Source organism: Eptesicus fuscus, chromosome 18 (assembly GCF_027574615.1).
Source record: "Eptesicus fuscus isolate TK198812 chromosome 18, DD_ASM_mEF_20220401, whole genome shotgun sequence".
Classification (NCBI taxonomy): Eukaryota; Metazoa; Chordata; class Mammalia; order Chiroptera; family Vespertilionidae; genus Eptesicus; species Eptesicus fuscus.
In genome coordinates, this window is record NC_072490.1 from 12697528 (window position 1) to 12716487 (window position 18960).

General features: G+C 45.6%; 1 protein-coding gene across 1 annotated transcript in view; it reads left to right on the forward strand.

Annotated features, from left to right (window-relative positions):
- Nucleotides 1–18960, forward strand: part of GLB1 (galactosidase beta 1) — a 64816-nt gene that overhangs the window by 31792 nt on the left and 14064 nt on the right. The window contains exons 10-15 of the mRNA XM_028130559.2: nucleotides 4240–4352; nucleotides 9421–9495; nucleotides 12044–12133; nucleotides 15191–15304; nucleotides 16598–16729; nucleotides 18336–18584. Coding sequence (XP_027986360.2) covers nucleotides 4240–4352; nucleotides 9421–9495; nucleotides 12044–12133; nucleotides 15191–15304; nucleotides 16598–16729; nucleotides 18336–18584 — 773 coding nt within the window. The remainder of the gene's footprint in view (nucleotides 1–4239; nucleotides 4353–9420; nucleotides 9496–12043; nucleotides 12134–15190; nucleotides 15305–16597; nucleotides 16730–18335; nucleotides 18585–18960) is intronic.

Below are 18960 nucleotides of genomic sequence, written 5' to 3' on the forward strand. Positions count from 1 at the left end.
GTGGGCACAGAGCAGCAGGGGGTGGGGTGGGGAGACGCTTGTGTTGTCGCCACGGCAACAAGGCACCCTAGCCATGGATGGGCCTCTGGGCCGCAGAGAGCCTCTGGGCAGTGGGCGCAGAGTGGCCAGGCCCTGCAGAGAGCTACTGGCACACGGATTTGTGCACAGGGCTACTAGTTTAGTATAATCTTTTCAAGGTTCATCCATATAGTAGCATGCATCAGTATTTCATTCCTTTTTATTGCTGAGTAATATTCCATTGTATGGCTGTACAACATGTTTATTCACTCATCAGCTAATGGGTATTTGGGTTGTTTCCACTTTTTGGCTATTCTGAACAATATATGAATATTAATGCAAAAATATTTGTTTGAATCCATATCAATTTGTGTGTGTGTGTGCCTAGGAGCAGAATTGCTGTGTCACATTGTAACTCTATATATTTACATATTTTTATTTATTTTTGTTGATTTCAGACAGAGGAAGGGAGAGGGAGAGAGAGATAGAAACATCAATGAAGAGAGAGAATCATTGATCATCTGCCTCTTGCACGCTCCCTATTGGATATCAAGCCTGCAACCTGGGCATGTGCCCTGACCAGGGATTGAACTGTGCCCTACTGGTTCATGGGTTGCCACTCAACCACCGAGCTACACCGGCTGGGCTGTAACTCTATATGAGGGAACTGCCATAGTGTTTTCCAAAGTGGCTGAACCATTTTACATTTCTATATAGTCTTTTTTTTTTTTTTTTTGGTAGGAAGATTATGACAAAATTATCTTCATTGCCATCAATTTTTACAAAGACATACAATGCTCTCTATTGGCCTTTTTCTAAGCCTCATTCCCCACCTCTCTTTATATCTGTATAAATCATTCTCTCTGAATCATTAAGGATGCTCCACTGTTGTGTTTTGAAGGGTTAGTTTGGACCTAAATCTCCTAAGATCTGTAATTGTATACTATCTGCTCTTAATGAATTTCCCCCTTAGAACTGCTATCTTTTGTGAAGGGTTGGGTGGGCTAAGAGAAGGCTTAGCTTCCAAGTATTATCAATGTTATTACTATTGTTAGAGCCAAGAAATGGAGGTATTGCAAAACTCGAATGTCGCTGGTTGAAAGACAATAATGTGCAAGATTGGTAGTTGAAGTTTTAGATCGTCTCTCTGAATCTCTGTCTTCGTCATTAGAAACAGTAAGACTTTGGGATCCTTTTTCATTCAGTAGCTAGGAATTCCACCACGCTTCCATTCGTGGAATGCAGATCCAGGAATGAAGACAGATATATTTGGGAACGTTACTATTCATGATGTGTTTTTAAAAATCTTACTGTTCTGCTTAAAAAATACAGTTTTAAAAAGTAGACACTATGAAAACTACCACTGAGAAAAACAGGACTTGTCTTTAATCCTCTCCCTCGCTCCTTACCCTGCCATAATTCACGAGAGCCTCTTGTCCACCTCTGCTTTCCCACTTAGTCCTCATCGCAGTCTCAGCTGGGCTGCCATTACCGACACACTTTATCGATACGGAAAGCAGGGGACACAACAAGTCCACAGGTCTCCCCTCAGCTTGCAGGCGGTGGAGCCTGGACTCCAAGTCAGGTCTCGGAAAGCTGGTCAGTGCCCTTGGGATAAGCCCTTGCAGTCTGAAGCCCCTGCCCTACCGTGAACGCCAGGCCTCTGAGCTGCCGTGTGGCCTGGTCTCTTAGGGGACATGCGGGAGAGCCGGTCTGCTTCTTAGCCGCTGTCCTTCAGGCCAGCTACCCAGAGGAGAGCTATGAGAGAAGAACGTCATGAGCTCACTGTTCATCCTACCCAACACAGGTGCACATACATGTGCAAATATGTGCACCACACTCTGTGCCCGTGTGTCCCCCCGTCTGTCTGAGGGGCTCCTGCGGGCTCCAGGCTGTCCTATACGTCTCACACCACGTGGAGAGCCGTTTCTTTGCCTTCCTCACTCGCACTCCCTGATGCGGAGAAAAGGCTCGAGTTAGCAGTTTCTCTATGATACGTTGCTGGTCTGAAGACGTCCGGAGAAATGTTCTGCTGGTAGGAATGGAACAAAGACCTCCTTTGCCAGTCCATCCTTGAACCCACCAGACAGCTTCCCAGCCTGGGTTCCCGTGGCCTGTGAAGTTTGCTTCTGGAGGGCACACTTGTTCAACCCAGAGAGCTCCTCTCCCGCCCCGAGAAGGGTGGGGAGGCCCTTCGGGTCACTGAGGCCACACCTACGTCTCAGGTGCACGCATTGTCTCCTCTGCAGCGAGCGCACAGCCACTGCCACTTGAGAACTAGGGACCACAAAGGAGAAGGTGAGCTCCTTGCAAAAAGGGATGTGGTTTTCTTGCTCATTGCTTCTCACGGCAAAGGATGTGTTTTATCATCTGTATCCCCAGAGGCGGGCAGACGTGTTGGCAGGCAGCTGTCTCTGATTAATAAGAAGTGAGGGGAGTGCCTGGCCGGTGTTGCTCAGTGGATTGAGCGTCGTCTTATGCACCCAGAGGTCGCTGGTTTGATTCCCAGTCAGGACACATGCCCAGGTTGCCGGCTCCATCCTCAGTAGGGGGCGTGCAAGAGGCAGCCGATGGATGTTTCTGTCTCATCAATGTTTCTATCTCTCTCTAAAAATCAATAAGAACATATTTAAAAAAGAAAGAAATGAGGGAAAGTAATATGAGGGGATCGAGGTTTAGGTGTTTCCAAACGCAGATTCTGTGCAGAGAACTAATGAGAACTAGTTTGGCCTGGCTCGTGTGTCAACTCCACTGCCCGGAGGATCACCCAGGGCGGATCCATCGTTGGTGAGCTGTGGGACCATTCGAAGGATTTGTTACTAAATCATAGGTGAACTCTTGGATTTGGGGCCTCATTTACTTAACACTTAGGTTGGAGTTGTTTAAAAATAACGTTTTTCTCACACACTGACATTGCAAATGGCTCTCTAGTGTAGAAGAGGAAGGGGAGGCGCAGAGCCGGGCTGGTCCTCGGACAGCAGGGTCCCTGTCACCTGGGAGCCTGTTAGAAATGCTGAGTCGGGTCCCACCGCAGGCCTGCTGAGTCAGAATCCCAGGCGGGGTCTGTTTTAACAAGCTCTCCATGTGACTCTCGTGCTTGGGTGACTTTTCTAAGTACTGGCATATGGTGTCACGGCCAAAGTTGCACACAATCTCCTACCGGTGACTATCAAGTGTGACAAGGTGGCAGGACTGAGCTGAGGGCGGCACTAGGCTGTGATGTGGTTTCACAAGTGGTTTAGCTGATTCTAGAGGGAGCTCTGGCTGGAGCTGGGATGGCTCTTGGAGGCAAAGGGACCGAGTTTATATCTCCACATTGGTCAATTGTCAGATATGGGCTATCCTGGGAGGGTTGTAACTGTGAGCAGGGCAGCCCAGCAGGGGCCCATGACCAGAGAGGGCCCCATCGGAGAGCCGTCAGCAGCCAACACCCCCAGCAGTTGGGGAACAAGTGAGTGCCTTAGTCCTGAAGGGCAATGGGAAAGGCACACCAGGCATCCTCTCTGGTCTTCGCAGAGGCCTTCAGGTCACGTTAGAGTCTCTATGGGTCCATCATCTGTGTGCAGTCATCTCCCACTTTGTTTGGTCTGATAACCTTCCGTTGTTTTCTGCTGGTCCTTGGCCAAGTCACCTGTGTCTTCACCACTGACCTTTTCTCGGCCACACAGTTCGAGATTATGCAAAAGACCGCAAGGTTAGCAGTCAGAGATGCAGGTCATGCCATTAGCCCTGCCATGACTGGTTGTGCTGAGCAAGTTTTGTAGAGCGTTTCAGATTCTCTGCTTGTCCCGTGGCACTGAGATCTGCTGGGGTCACAACGGTGAGCTCTGCTGAGAGCAGATGGGGAAAGCGCTCTGCAGACTCCACGGTGCTTGGCCAGGGTCTCTTGTAGCAAGAAACTGATTTCTCTAAACCTTGCATTCAGAAGGCCACCTCTGTGTGGCTCAGTTGGTTGAGCATCGTCCTGTGGACCAAAGAGTTGCCGGTTCGATCCCCAATCGGGGTGCATGCAGGAGGCAACCAATTGATGTTTCTCTCTCTGTCTCTCCTCTCCTCTCTCTCTAAAAATCAATTTAAAACTTTTTTTTTTTTAAGAGAAAGCAATTGGTTCAAACATGTCCTTTATTTTCTCCCTCCATAATGCTGAGCTCATGAATCCCAAAGAATGTGTCCCAGCCCAGGGCCTCCAGGAGTAACCAGTGGCACCTTTTTGTCTTCTAGGAGCCAACATGCCCTTCCAACCACAGCCCACCAGCTACGACTATGACGCCCCCCTGAGTGAGGCAGGGGACCTCACCGAGAAGTATTTCGCTGTGCGAGATGTTATCCGGAAGGTGGGTGCTCTGTCCGGACTGCGGTGGGCTGGTCTAGGGCAGAGCCTGCTTTGGGCTCACTGTGCTCTGTAGACCAGCGGTCGCCAACCTTTCGGACCTCACGGACCATGGGTTGGCAACCGCTGCTCCAAAGGTTTCCTTAAACCAGCGGTCGCCAACCTTTGAGACCTCACGGACCGCCAGTGGCCCGTGGACCACCGGTTGGCGACCGCTGCTGTAGACAACTTCCTAGAGCCTCTGGGCTTCGAAAGGATGGATGCAGGGGCGCATCAGATAGACTGGGCCTTGAGTCTTGGCCCCAACCTGATGGAGAGTGAGCCTGCAGACAAGTTGCTCCACTAGTCTATTCATTTGTAGAACTGGACCATCAGCACCTGGGTGTGGTGTCAGGATGGAAAAGAACCTATGTGAGGCTCATGTGGTCCACTAAGTGGTAGCCATTACTATTATTTACACTGGAGGTAAGAAGATGTCTGTCCAAATAAATAGCTAAAATGTGTCAGAGAGAAAAGTCCGTGGGCAGTGGAAGCAAGGTGCAAATGTGAGCCGTCAGCAACCCCTCCTGTTCTATCTGGGACAGTGTGTGCTATTTCTTCTGGCCTGGCACCTGAACTGCTTCGTCCTGCTAACGCTGTGACCTTTTGAGGCATCTAAAGCACCCAGGTGGGGTTTCCTGTCTCTACTGTGGGTTTAAAAAAAAACACCAACCCGCAGTTTTTCTGCTCAGTCACCTGAGTTTTGAAGTTAAAAAAACACAGGTTTTCTGCCTATAAATGGTATGTCAGGGCTTTCTTTCTTTCTTTCTTTTCTTTCTTTCTTTCTTTCTTCCTCTGTTTTTGTTTGTTTGTTTAAGTATGCTGTCTCCATTTAAGCCTACATAGTAAAATCTATATGAAATTGTGTAATACGTTAAACATATAGAAAAATGTGTTCTATATACTTAGCTAAGAATTTGTCTATGTCATCTAAACTTTCAAGTGTCTGGTTAAAAATTTGTCTATGTCATCTAAACTTTCAGTGTCTGGTTAAAATGTTCCTCGTGTGTTTTTATGATGGGCTCGATCACTGCAGAATTTGTAACGATGACTCCCAAGCTCTCTCTTGTAGGTCTGTTCCCTTTCGGGCTGTCTGTTCCTATCTTTATTATTCCCTTCCTTTATTTGAAGCTTAGCTTTTTAAATCCAGCCTTTCTTCTTTCCTACTATAAATAGTCAAGGTTATACATTTCCTTCAAGTACTTCTATAGCTCCATCGCATAAATCTTAAGATGTAATATACTTCTTATAGTTTTCTTCTAAACATGCTTATTTTGATTTCTCTTTGACCCTTGAAATGTTCACAAGTGGGTTTTTCAATTATTAAACACTACACAATTGCCTAGTTTGTTGTTTTCTAACATATTTACATCTGTTTGGAGCAAGTAGTCATGTATGATATCATATACAGAATGGAGCAAAAGTAGGTTTACAGTTGTGTGAAACAGTTTATTCTTGTATTATTAGTTACTAATTATTGTATTTTTTTCATATAAAAAACCCTGTAAAAACTGTAAACCTACATTTGCCCCACCTAAAGAGGTATTAATTTAAATGCAGACAAGAAAAAAAGAAAGGCAATTCAAAACCTCAGGGAAGGAAAAAGAACACAAAAGGCTTGCCCTGGCTAGTGTGGCTTGGGAGGTTGGTTATTGTCCCATGCACTAAAAGGACACCAGTTCGATTCCCAGTTAAGGGCACATGCCCAGGTTGCAGGTTCGTTCCCTTGTTGGAGCGTATTTGGGAAGCAATCAACTGATGTTTCTCTCTTTCTTTTTCTTTCTTTCTTTAAACTATTTTTTAAAATATATTTTTATTGATTTCAGAGAGGAAGGGAGAGGGAGAGAGAAATAGAAACATCAATGATAAGAGAGAATCATTGATTTGCTGCCTCCTGTACACCCCCTACTGGGGATCGAGTCCGCAACCTGGGCATGTGCCCTTGGCCGGAATCGAACCTGGGACCCTTCAGTTCACAGGCCAACACTCTATCTACTGAGCCAAACCAGCCAGGGCTGGCTGGCTTTCTTTCTTTCTTTCTTTCTTTCTTTCTTTCTTTCTTCTTTCTTTCTTTCTTTCTTTCTTCCTTCCTTCCTTCCTTCCTTCCTTCCTTCCTTCCTTCCTTTCTTTTTCTTTCTTTCTTTCTTCTTTCTTTCTTTCTTTCTTTTCCTTCCTTCCTTCCTTCCTCCCTCCCTCCTCCTCCCTCCTTCCTTCCTTCCTTCCTTCCTTCCTTCCTTCCTTCCTTCCTTCCTTCCTTGCTTCCTCTCTCTCTCTTTCTCTAAAAATCAATAAAAACAATCCTCAGGTAAGGATTAAAAAAATACATATACTTAGGAATTAAATTTAATAGGGTTTGGCAACTGGCTTAATGCAGATGAGAAAGAATAAGGAGTTGTTGATTTGTCCAGGTTATAACCTTCATTGGATAACTGAGTGGGTACTGGGGTCAGCAACTAAGATAGAGGATTGCAGAGAAAGCACAGGCTGGGGATGGGGAGGAGGAAGCAAATTCAGTCCTGGGCTTGCTCAGCTCAAGATGCCCCTGGTGACATCCAGGTGGAAGTGTCTCTCCAGAACCTCCAGAAAGAAGTGGTTAGGACAGGCTCAGATTCTGGGGTCAGCAACAGAAGTGGAGGCTCAAGTCCAGGGAAGGCTGAGATTGGACATGGACAAACCCGGGGATCCCAACCATATAACCAGGGGCCACAGCAAGATGAACCCATGAAGGACATAAAGACTTCAGAAATGAATGTAATTCAATAGTTTATCATAAATTGTAACTTAACCTCTAGTCGTCTCTTCCCCCTTTCCTCTTGGATATTTAACTTGGGAAGAGAGAAATAAACTACTTTAAAAGTGGGCTCTTTCTTCTGAGATTTTGTAGATGGGTCAGTTAGCTGGTTTGTTAAATGATATTCAAAATATTTGGCTTGCATCGAGAGAAACAATGGGATTATCAGTACCACCATATGTAGCTCTCCCTGCCTCTTACCTTTACCAGAGACTTACAAAGTGGAATGTATCTCTTCTCTAATCCATTTCTAGAGTTAGTTGGGTGGTGATGGACAATATCTTTCCCTCACCTGGACTCCCAGGGATGGTAATTTCCCACCAGGCTGAACAAGCCTGTCTCAGTGATGGAAGTTCCAGGGGCCCTTTGCATATGACTCTTGAAGGCATGACAAAGCTCATGACATTTGCATTTTGTAATGTATTCTCTTTGGTGTGGGTAAATTCAACCAGACATGGTTTTAACACTTTGACCTCGAGGGTGAACCCTCTGGGTCCATTCATGTTGTTGCAGATGGCAAAATTTTCAATCTTTTTTATGACTGAGTCATAAAAGAATGATTGATTTTGAATTTAGAGTCAATATACAGATAAAGGGAGGACCTATGGCCACAGCACAGACTGTTTTAACCTTGACAATGTGAAAGTATAGCTGATGGTTTGGAGGCGGGAGTAGGGAGGAGAGCTCAGGGAAGGATGTAAATAGCCTTCTCTTAAAAAGTGTGGACACAAAGATAATCTTAATGGATGGAACTAAGAAACAAAGGTATAGATGTTATTCAAATCTGCAGAGCTAACCAGTAAAGAAACTGAAAATGGTGATAAGACCATGTTGGCAAGAAAGGGAGTTATGAGGAATAGCACAACTGAGCTAAATTCTCATGTATTGAAGAAATGATATTTTAAATGGATCTAACAAGCCCGGCCGGTGTGGCTCAGTGGTTGAGTATCAACCCATGCACCAGGAGGTTGCCAGTTCAATTCCTGGTCAGGGCACATGCCCAGGTTGTCGGCTCAATCCCCAGCAGGGTGCATGTAGGAGGCAGCCGATGGATGTTGATGTTTCTCTCTCATCGATGTTTCTGTCTCCCTCTCCCTTCCTCTCTCCAAAATTAATAAAAAACATTAAAAAAATAAATGCATCTAACAAGAAATTGCAGATAAGTATATTATTTAGAGACCAAAAGAAGCAAAAATAGGTACAAGTAAATGATTTTTAAATGGTTTCCTCTGAAAAATATAAGAAAGTGATGGTGAGTCAGGAGACTATTGCTTTTCCTTAACGAGTCTTTTATCCTCTTCTTTTTAAAAAATTACTATTTAAAAAGGTAAACAAGAAGAAAGCAAGCAAGAAGGAAAGAAATGTAAGGATCCTGAAAGATCATAATGCAATCGACTTGGAGATGCCAGATGTACCTAGACCTTGCTAAGACCAGGGTTTACACTCATATTTCCTAATGCTAATATGTGTGCATGCACACATATTTAATAGGGTTTTGCTATTTTTATTTTTAGGGTTTTTTTTAAATTTAAAAGTAACTTCATAAACATTTTAAAACTTACCTAAAAGTTTCAAGAATAAAAATTGTACTGAGAACACTTGTGTATTTCTTACCCAGATTCACCCATGTCAACATTTCACTCTATTTGCTTCATCATTTACCCCCGACCCCTCTTGTGTTTTCTAAACCATTGAAGGATTACGTCTATCATGACCCTTTATCCCTCAACACTTCAGTGTATATTTCATTAGAATAGGTTGGAATATGCTTTTATGTAACCATGGCAATTTTAACATGGATACAACATTTTAATCTACCAATACGATTTAATCTACAAATAATATTTGTCCTACTCTATCTAGGTTCCCTCCCTTCAGATGTTGTACCTTTATTCTTTTCTTCTCCAACTCGTTTTCTGCTGCCACCCTCGTTCTCTCTACTTGTTTTTGCCCTCTGTTTTGAGGTCTTTGTTCTATAATTACTTGAATTATTCCTGGAGCTGAAAACACAGACATACACAGACACACACTTCGAAGTAAAACCTTACCCAGATCCTGTCTTGGAAGGAAGTCTTTTGTTCCTTGGCCTTTCCAAAACATCACTGGCACTGTGGTTTCCGTCTTTGACCCTCCTTTGGAAAAATGAATTAAATTTTTAATTTAAAAATGAATTAAATGTGTTTCTGAGGGCTTAACAGCTCCTTTTCTTTTCTTTTTCTTTTTTTTCCACTCTGGTTTACAGTTTGAAAAAGTACCAGAAGGCCCTATCCCTCCATCCACACCGAAGTTTGCATATGGAAAAGTTGCTCTGAAAAAGGTAAGAAAAAAATGACAGAAACACTGAAAGTGAGGAAATGGAATTTAGAAGTCAGTGAAAGTGTTAGGCTGGGGAGTCGGTTCGTTATTTTTCTGTGAATTTGTTTTCTGTGAGACTGATGTGGAAGATGGTGTTTCTGAGAAAGCAGGGACATGGAGGCGAGAGGATGTGGATGCGTGTTGACTGGGTGAGCAAATGGGTATGAACAGGAATAGAGAGGTGTTCTAGATCATACACGTGATTTTGGTTCCATTCTCGGTTGCCCAAAGCAGTCTCGGGAGCCTCTGTGGAATGACATGACACCTTGTTGTTATGGCTGGTGAGATTCTTTTTTATAATTCACTATTATTTTAGGGGGTTCTCAAAAGCCACAGACATTTTGATAGGGCTTTGCCCTAATTATACACTCCCATCTCAAAATCACGTCCTAATTTTTGTGGTCTGTAGTTTATATGGTAAATGAGACATCGGTGGGGAAAGCCAGAAATCAATCATAAATAAGAGTTAGGGACCTTTTATTCCAGGAAAAGAGAAAAGGAAGAGAGGTTACGTCTAACAGTCAGGATTGACGTAAGCCAAAGTCAGTTTGTTTTGACCATCTCTGTCTTGAGGTTTTCCCCTTTTACAATCCCTGACTCCTACATATGATAACTCACAAGCAAGAAAGAAAAAAAAAAAAAAAAACATGAACAATTGCACAGTTCTTAAGAATCTTGATATTCTAAAATAGCATCATACATTTTTATCTTTAAGCCAAATGCCAAACATGATTGTATGGTTTTTTTCCATTCATGAAGCCCTTTGATACTATGGTGGGTTGAGTTCTTGTAACTTTTTCCACCTAGTGTCAGATGCGTGTGTTACATTCTACAGAGGACGTGGCCGGTCTCGCTGCCTGATAGGCATCTTTTGTTAGATCCGTGGTCGGCAAACCGCGGCTCGCGAGCCACATGCGGCTCTTTGGCCCCTTGAGTGTGGCTCTTCCACAAAATACCACGGCCTGGGCGAGTCTATTTTGAAGAAGTGGCGTTAGAAGAAGTTTACGTTTAAAAAATTTGGCTCTCTTGCCGAAACCGGTTTGGCTCAGCGGATAGAGCGTCGGCCTGCGGACTCAGGGGTCCCAGGTTCGATTCCGGTCAAGGGCATGTACCTTGGTTGCGGGCACATCCCCGGTAGGGGTGTGTGCAAGAGGCAGCTGATCGATGTTTCTCTCTCATTGATGTTTCTAACTCTCTATCCCTCTCTCTTCCTCTCTGTAAAAAATAAATAAAATATATATTTAAAAAAAATAAAAAAAAATTTGGCTCTCAAAAGAAATGTCAATCGTTGTCCCGTTGATATTTGGCTCTGTTGGCTAATGAGTTTGCCGACCACTGCGTTGGATTAATCAAACGAGAATCACACTTGTAAAGGGAGCATCTTCTGCTCCTTCACGGCCATTGCTACTTGAGGAAAAGTTCATTTGTGGGGTCTAGAGCCATGAGGATTTTTTTTTATATACAACAGAAAATAACTGCAACTGTTTCCTACAACGTTGTTAGAACAAATCTAGCTCGGTACCCACAGCACATTCTGTGAAAGAAAATTGTGTGAGCAGAAACGGCTTTTCCTTGTTAACAGTGAAGAGAGCAAACCGGCATCTCACTGAGTTAAATGTATGTGGAACATGTTATGTGGGCTAAAACCTTTTACCGTGAGTTGACTTGTCCAAGTGGGAAAACGTCCTTGTGCGTGGCTGAATGGATAGAACTGTATTTACCTGGTAAGGTATGTCCCCTCGGTGCTGCACATCCGCAAGGTAACCATGGGAAGGACTTATAACATTCCCAACCGGTGCCGTGCCAAACCTCCCTGCAATTCCTGGCTTTGCCATTGCTCAGGTGAGCTTCTCTGAGTCCCTAACAAGAAGGCCTGCCTCGCTGGGTAGTTGTGAGGGTTCAGTGAGGTGTGTGGGTCCAGTCCTGCCGCCCCTGGAGTTTTGCTAGGCACCCATTGTTGGGTAGCTGTTCCCGTTGTTGTTCTCGCACCAGAATGAGCATCCTGCGTTGCAAGAATACACCATCGTTTGGATTGAATGTGTGTGCTTGTTGAGTGGCTCCTCTGCACTGGGCCTTGGGGTGGTGACAGTCTGTAAAGGGATACAACTGGCAAATGACACAGAAGGTGTGCCATGGGCAAATTCCGAGGGCGCCGTCAGGGTTACTTCCCTCGGGAGTGCTGGGGGAGGCCTCAGAGGAGGCAGCCTCGAGCCTAGGTTTTCGTTTATTTTAAGGGCCGTTTCTATACAGGAGGTTTGTCCTTGCAAGCAGGTATGTTTGAAACACTTTTTTAAGATTCCCATCAGTTAGTGTTCATCAAAAGTTAGGGAACTGCGAGAGATGATTCAAGGTGACTGGGGAACAGGACCGAGTGGAATTTGAACCATTTAGGTTTATTTAGGGGTTTGGCCAAACCCACTGGTATCTTGGATCATTTGCAAATGAAGTTCTTCATTCCGATGACCAGGGAGGGGTGGCAGTGAGTGAACGCCGCTTTTGTTTCTTTTCAGTTAAAGACGGTGGAGGAAGCGCTGAACAGTCTGTGTCCCAAGGGGCCTGTCAAAAGCCTTTATCCCTTGACATTTATCCAGGTGAAACAGGTAGGCCTTCAAAGGTAATGCTTCGCCTTTCTCCTACTTGGGAAAATGTGTGTTCTGCCCTGCCCTGCAGTGTCTGTTCTGAGCACAGGGACCAAAACAGTAAGCGGCTAAATCAGACCCACGGAATCGAGCAGCAGAGGCCCGGGCTCTCTGTAGCTGTGATGTTGCGCATTAGGCTGAGCTGTCCTACGCTTCCCCCCGTTTCTCCTTCTCACTCAAATACGTTGTAGCTCAACCTGCTTCAGCATGATTCTGTACAAGCTATACACTGAGTGCACTTCTCATCTAGTTCATCTTTATTACTAGGTACCAGTGGGGAAACCGCTATTTTATACTCAGAAACGACAACTCAGTCATTTGTCCTTAGTTAGCGAAGTGTAAGGACGGTGTTCTTACTAGATTAGGTTCTTTTGAGATTCTTTTTCTGGCTTTTGAAGGGAACAGAAAGCAGGCACTGTGTGTGTGTGTGTGTGTGTGTGTGTGTGTGTGTGTGTGTGTGTGTCTGCCTGCCTGCCTGTCCTTATGTGTATTTAATCTCTAGGCGCTGCCCCATCTTTATGAGCTTTTCCAACTTTCTGTTTTGGAAAATTTCAAATCTAGAAGAGTTGCAAGAATAGTACAACCAGCACCCATATAGCTTCCACCTAGACTCACCAAGTGGTAACATTTGCTTTGCTTGCTTTATCTTTCTGTGTGTGTATGTCATCAACTGCTGGTTTGGTTGTTTTCTTTTGTTTATTTATATTTTTTTTTACCATTTGAGTTAGTTGTCACCATCATGACACTTCACCCATAGACATTACAGCGTGTATCTCTTAAGAAAAAGGATATTATCCTACAGGACCACAACATAATGATCACACTTAAGAAACCTAACATTAATGCAATCCAGTTATCTAATAGGCCTTCCATAGTCAGGAATCGCTGGCTGTTCCAATAATGTCCTCTATAGCTTATCTTTTTCCAGTCCAGGTTCCAACCCATGATCATGCATTACATTGAGTGACAATGCCTCTTTAGTCCTATCTGGAACAGTTCCTACATCTTTCTTTTCTCTCTCTCGTCACATGAACTTTTCTGAAGAGTTCAGGTCAGCGTGTCCCTTTGTTACCATTGCTGAGTTTGACCACTCAGTTAGGATCTCAGCCCCATTTTTTGAATGGGGTCTGCCCTTCTGATTTTCTGTATCGATTGCCTTCTGGAAGGTGTCTGAACGATAAGATGATAGAATCATAGCAACTCTGATTTTAGTCTAGTGTGTTTTTTGCCTCCAATGACTATTCCTACACTTGTAACGTTTCACAAGTTTTACAAGAAGGTTTTACAGGTGACTATTTCTACACTTGTGGAATTTTACAAGAACGTTTTGTGCCAACAACTCTGGTGTGTGATAAGTAAAGTGAATGATTAAGGTCCCCCACCCCCTAGTTTTTCATTCACATTGGGTAGAGTTCTTTCTCTCATTTGAGCACGCGCTGGCTGTGTGGTCATGCCTCCGTCTATAAATCAGAACATGCCTTCTCCACCTGGCAGGGCGTGGAGCACCTGGGAGAAGACGGACGCTAGAGCAGCCGGCGCCTGGGACGTGAGCGCCAGGTTAACGTGTAGACACTCGCGCTGTGTTCTTTCTCAGGCCCCTCTGCTTTTTGATCTTGGACCAAGGCAGCGCTCCCGGATTTGGGTGGGGTGCCCTGAGCCAAGCCCACACGTGTTTATTTCCAGTGAAACCCATGGAGGCCACAGCTGCGGGGAGTGGGGTGCCGCCCTGGTACACCCCCACCCCCAGCCTCAGAGGCCTCAGCTCCACCTTTGTGGGGAGCATCACAGCTTCTGCTCCCCTCTAGGAAGCCTCCCCAAGGTTTCCCCAGCCTCTGAGTTGTTAAGACTTACAAGAGACAGATGGAGACTTGGGGTCCGAGGAAGGCGTTCTTCAAGGTTCAGTGGCGACACCAGCGGCATTTCTCGAGTTCAGGCCTTCCCTGCAACACAGGAACGTGGTTAACACTGTTTTCAGCTCCTCAAACCACTTTTCCTGTTGCCCGAGGTGCACGTCCTTGCCTCCTGGGCCCTGGGAGCGAGGAACCTGGTCTCTGGTCCAGGGAGGATTTGGATTTGGATTCTTTCCACTGACCTAGGGTTTGGTCCAGCTCACCCGGGCTAATGTCCGCAGCAGGAAGGTCACTCTGGGCCATGAGTGCTGCTGCTGCCGAGGCTGACTGTTCGGGGCCTCCCTTTGGAGCAGGGGTACCAGCACCTAAAAGTCTTTTCTGACTTAGCAGCAGGCTACACCCCTTTCGCTCACTGTCTCCGTTTCCCCCACTCCTCCACTTTACACAGTTTCTGATTGACTCTTGTTTTGTATGTTAGAGCAGATTCAGCCCAAGAACCTGGAGAACGTTTTGCCGAACATTCTCGGCATTGTGGCTATTTGTCTCCTCTGTTTGTTTGTTTCTCTGGTTTGTTTTTTGAGATGCCACCAGTCACCTCAGATGTATGGGATGGGATCCCCTTTAGTGATTCAGGGCAAATCACTGAACACCTTCCCGGGACCCGTTTCCTCCTGTGGAAAAGGATGTTGGATGAAAGAGTCTTCGGGGTTCCCTGAAGTTTACTCCTGTGAGAGTTATTCCGGGATCTAAACACTGGGTTGGCTCAGTGATTCGAAAGTCGGCCCACGGACTGAAGGGTCTCAGGTTCAATTCCCAGTCAAGGGCATACACCCAGTTAGTTGCAGGCTCGATCCCCGGCCCTGGTCGGGATGCATGTGGCAGGCAACCAATGTTGTCTCTCACCTCGATGTTTCTCTCTCTCTCTTCCTCCCTTCCACTCTCTCTAAAAAAATCAATGGCAAAAATACCCTCGGTGAGAATTAACATACATAAATAAATAAGTAAATAAATAAATAACTCAAGCCAGTTCCCTTCTTTCAGACTGAATTTTCCCCAGAGGCTGAGGAAGCATTTCAATTCCTTATGGTTTTAGAAGCACCACTTGACCAGGTTCTCTTAAAACGAACGGCCAAAGTGATGGATTTGTCTTTCATCCTTCTCTCACCAGTATTTTGGGTTTGTGCTGTACCGAACAACACTTCCTGAAGACTGCAGCGAGCCAACCCCTCTCTCTTCACCCCACAGGGGCGTCCACGACCGGGCCTACGTCTCCGTGGATGGGGTAAGCGTGGTCTCCGGACGGTGCATCTGCCCCACTGGGGGATGTGTGGTCTGCACTTGGTTTCATGGCGTTTGAGACCTCTGTCCACCTTTTCAACCTTAGGTTCTGCCCCCCTTCTTGTTGTCCCTCAGCTGTGCCCCTCATTTGCTGACATGGCCTCCCTCGTGCTCCATCTGCCTGATACACCCCCTCACCCTTCTTAACCTGGAGGGCCCCCCCCCCAAAAACCCCCCTTCTCGGAAACCTTTCTGTTCTCCCCAGCCCAAGGCCATCCCATGTCTTCCTGGTTTCTAGAGGACGGGGTCCGTTTTGTAGACACCAGAGTGGTGACTCATTTATGAAAAATAATATTCTGAAGAAGGATTGCTCATGACAATTATAGCTACAATCCACAAAGAACTTTGTTTCATAAAAAAGATACACGTTAGGGTTTCCATTCCTCTCAGTGAAACGTTCATGTGAAAGAAGACACGAAGAGAGTTTCCTAACCAAGAAAATTCGTTCAGAAAATTTCAAATTAAAATATTTCCGTTCCATTGTCATCCGCGGCCTTATTTTCATTGGGAGCAAGTTTCTAAGATGTTGTGTGTATACTGATGGCAATTGTTTCTTGGATTTCAATCTAGGAGTTGTGTTAGTGAATTATGGTCAGGAACATTAATTTTTTAAAATCTCATTTAAAAAAAAAAATTAGGAATATGTTGTTGCTAACATGCCTGTTGTTTCCGTTCATTCTATTATATAATTTTCGTGGTATCAGGTATTTTGAGGTGAGAGCACTCCACCTAACTCTGATTTTTATCTTGTTTATCTGATTTTGTTTCAACTCACCATGTTGTTTAGAAGCTATTTTCTTATGACTGCCTTTTGCGCTAGAGAACACGAAGAGGTTCCTGTGATGGGAATCCTCCCCTGGAATTTTTTGCCTCCATTCCCTTTCTATTAAAAATAGACATGGCCCTAACCGGTCTGGCTCAGTGGATAGAGCGTCGGCCTGCGGACTGGGGGGGTCCCGGGTTCGGTCCTGGTCAGGGGCATGTACCTTGGAATAGAAAATTCCAGAGCAGAGGAAACCAGTGTAGACCTTTCTTTGCTCACAGCTGTTTAGAAAGAAGGCAGTGATTGGAGGAAGTTGACCACCTGGCCGGTGACTCGGACTAAGGGGCCATCAAAGCATTTCCTCCCAAGTCCAGTGGCTCATCAAGGCAGGAAAATGCTGCTGAATTAACAGCGAGCTGCCTCTCTGCGGTTCTTCTCACCTTAGGTAATTCTCATTTGGCTTTGAACCCACAGGTCCCCCAGGGAGTCCTTGACCGGAACTCTGTGACCACTCTGAACATAACAGGGAAAGCTGGAGCCACACTGGACCTTCTGGTGGAGAACATGGGGCGTGTGAACTACGGCTATTATATCAATGATTATAAGGTAGGACCAGCCTTGCTGTTAGGAGAGGTTCAAAGGTTGGCAGGACTGTGCCTAAGCCACCTGAGGACATTTTTGTAAATCTATTTAAATATGCTCTCACATCCTTTCCCTTCAGTTCTGTTAACACAGAAGCCATTCTTAAAAGCACACACACTGGCCTAGCCAGTTTAGCTCAGTGGATAGAGCATCGGCCTGCAGACTGAAAGGTCCTGGGCTTGATTCCGGTCAAGGGCACGCACAGGCCCTGGTCGGGCATGTGCAGGAGGCAACCAATCGATGTGTTTTTCTTACATCAATATTTCTGTCTTTCCCTCTCTCTCTTTTTTTTTTAAATATATTTTATTGATTTTTGTATAGAGAGGAAGGGAGAGGAATATAGAGTTAGAAACATCGATGAGAGAGAAACACCGATCAGCTGCCTCCTACACACCCGCTATTGGGGATGTGCCCGCCACCAAGGTACATGCCCTTGACCAGAATCCAACCTGGGACCCTTCAGTCCACAGACAGACACTCTGTCCACTGAGCCAAACCGGTTAGGGCTTCCTCTCTCTTTAACTCTCTCTAAAAATCAGTGGAAAAATATCCTTGAGTGAGGATTAAAAAAAAAAAAAAAAAGCACACACACTTTGGCCCTGGCCAGTGTGGCTCAGTTGGGCATTGTCTCACATACCAAAAGGTACCGGTTCAATTCCCAGGCAGGGCACATGCCTGGATTGCTGGCTTGATCCCCAGAAGCGGGTGTGCAGGAGGTTGCCCATTGATGTTTCCCTTTCATATGGATGTTTTCTCTCTCCCTCTCTCTCTAAAAAAAAAAAAAAAAAAAAAAAAAGGCACACACACTTTGTCAACTTGGATGAATGAACCTGCCCTGATTTGTTTTGCAACCTAGAAGTTGGGTTATTTTGAAGACCTGTTTTCCTCTGCAGACAGAGCCCTTCCCTTGTCTTTGAGGTCAGTCATCCTGTAGAAAGAAACAGCAAGAGGAAACCACTCCACCGTGCTCTCCCTTTGCTTATAAAACCCACCCGGCTTTCGAAAGGCACTCACTTGCCAACAGAGTCAGCTTAGCATTGGGTCTGCTCTGCTTTCTGGGTGTGGACCACCCATGACACTCTTGAACTGTGCAAACCCTTGGTGCCCTGCCTCTCACCTCTGCTGGTTACCACGTCCAGGTGTCTAGGCCAAATACGTTTTTCTCTCACACATGTTTAGAGCATTTACTCGACAAACCTTTGTTAAGCTCACACCCTGCAAGGTGCTGTGGGGATGGAAAGATGGTGGGAGAGATCCTCTGCTATCTCACCGTGTGCTGGAAGAGAGAAGCTCTAGTAGCTCAACCCCCTTTCTGGGCCTTTTGCGGGGCCACCTGGCGTGCAAAGGAGAGAGAAAGCTGTGGTTTGGGAAACATACATCTTTCCCAGGAGATGTGCTCCTTCCCTAGCCAGCTCTGTGTCACGTGGACGCACGCACTGTTGGAGTCTCGTTTACTGTTGTTGGTGTTTCATATCCCAGTTTGCTTTCCCCAGGAACTCAGGGCTGGAACACAGACACTTAATGCCCTTTCCTCCCCACCCCAGCTCATTGCTCTGTTTCTCCTTTGCAGGGTCTGATTTCTAACCTGACCCTCAACTCCAGTATCCTCACAGACTGGATGATCTTCCCGCTGGACATTGAGAATGCTGTGTGCCACATGGGTGGCTGGCATGGCAGCGACAGAAGCCACCACAGTGAAGGCTGTGCCCACTCATCTAACTATACACTCCCGGCCTTTTATGTGGGAAACTTCTCCATTCCCAGCGGAATCCCAGACTTGCCCCAGGACACCTTTATCCAGTTTCCCGGGTGGACCAAGGTACGTGTCTTCATAGAAAGTGTTTGAATTCAAGCCTCAAGTATCTGGTTTTTAGTGTTTAATAGTCAAGCCCTAACCGGTTTGGGCTCAGTGGATAGAGCATTGGCCTGCAGACTGAAGGTTCTCAGGTTTGATTCCAGGCAAGGGCATGTACCTCGGTTGCAGGCTTAATCCCCTGGTCGGGGCATGTGGGAGGCAACCAATCAATATGCCTCTCTCACATCAGTGTTTCTCTCTCTCTGTGTCTCTCCCCTCCCTTCTACGCTCTCTAAAGAATCCATGGAAAAATATCCTCAGATGAGGATTTAAAAAAACAACAACAAAAAAGCTGCTTGTGAGATGCCACATGGCAGCTTGGGGAGTGGAGGATTTTCTG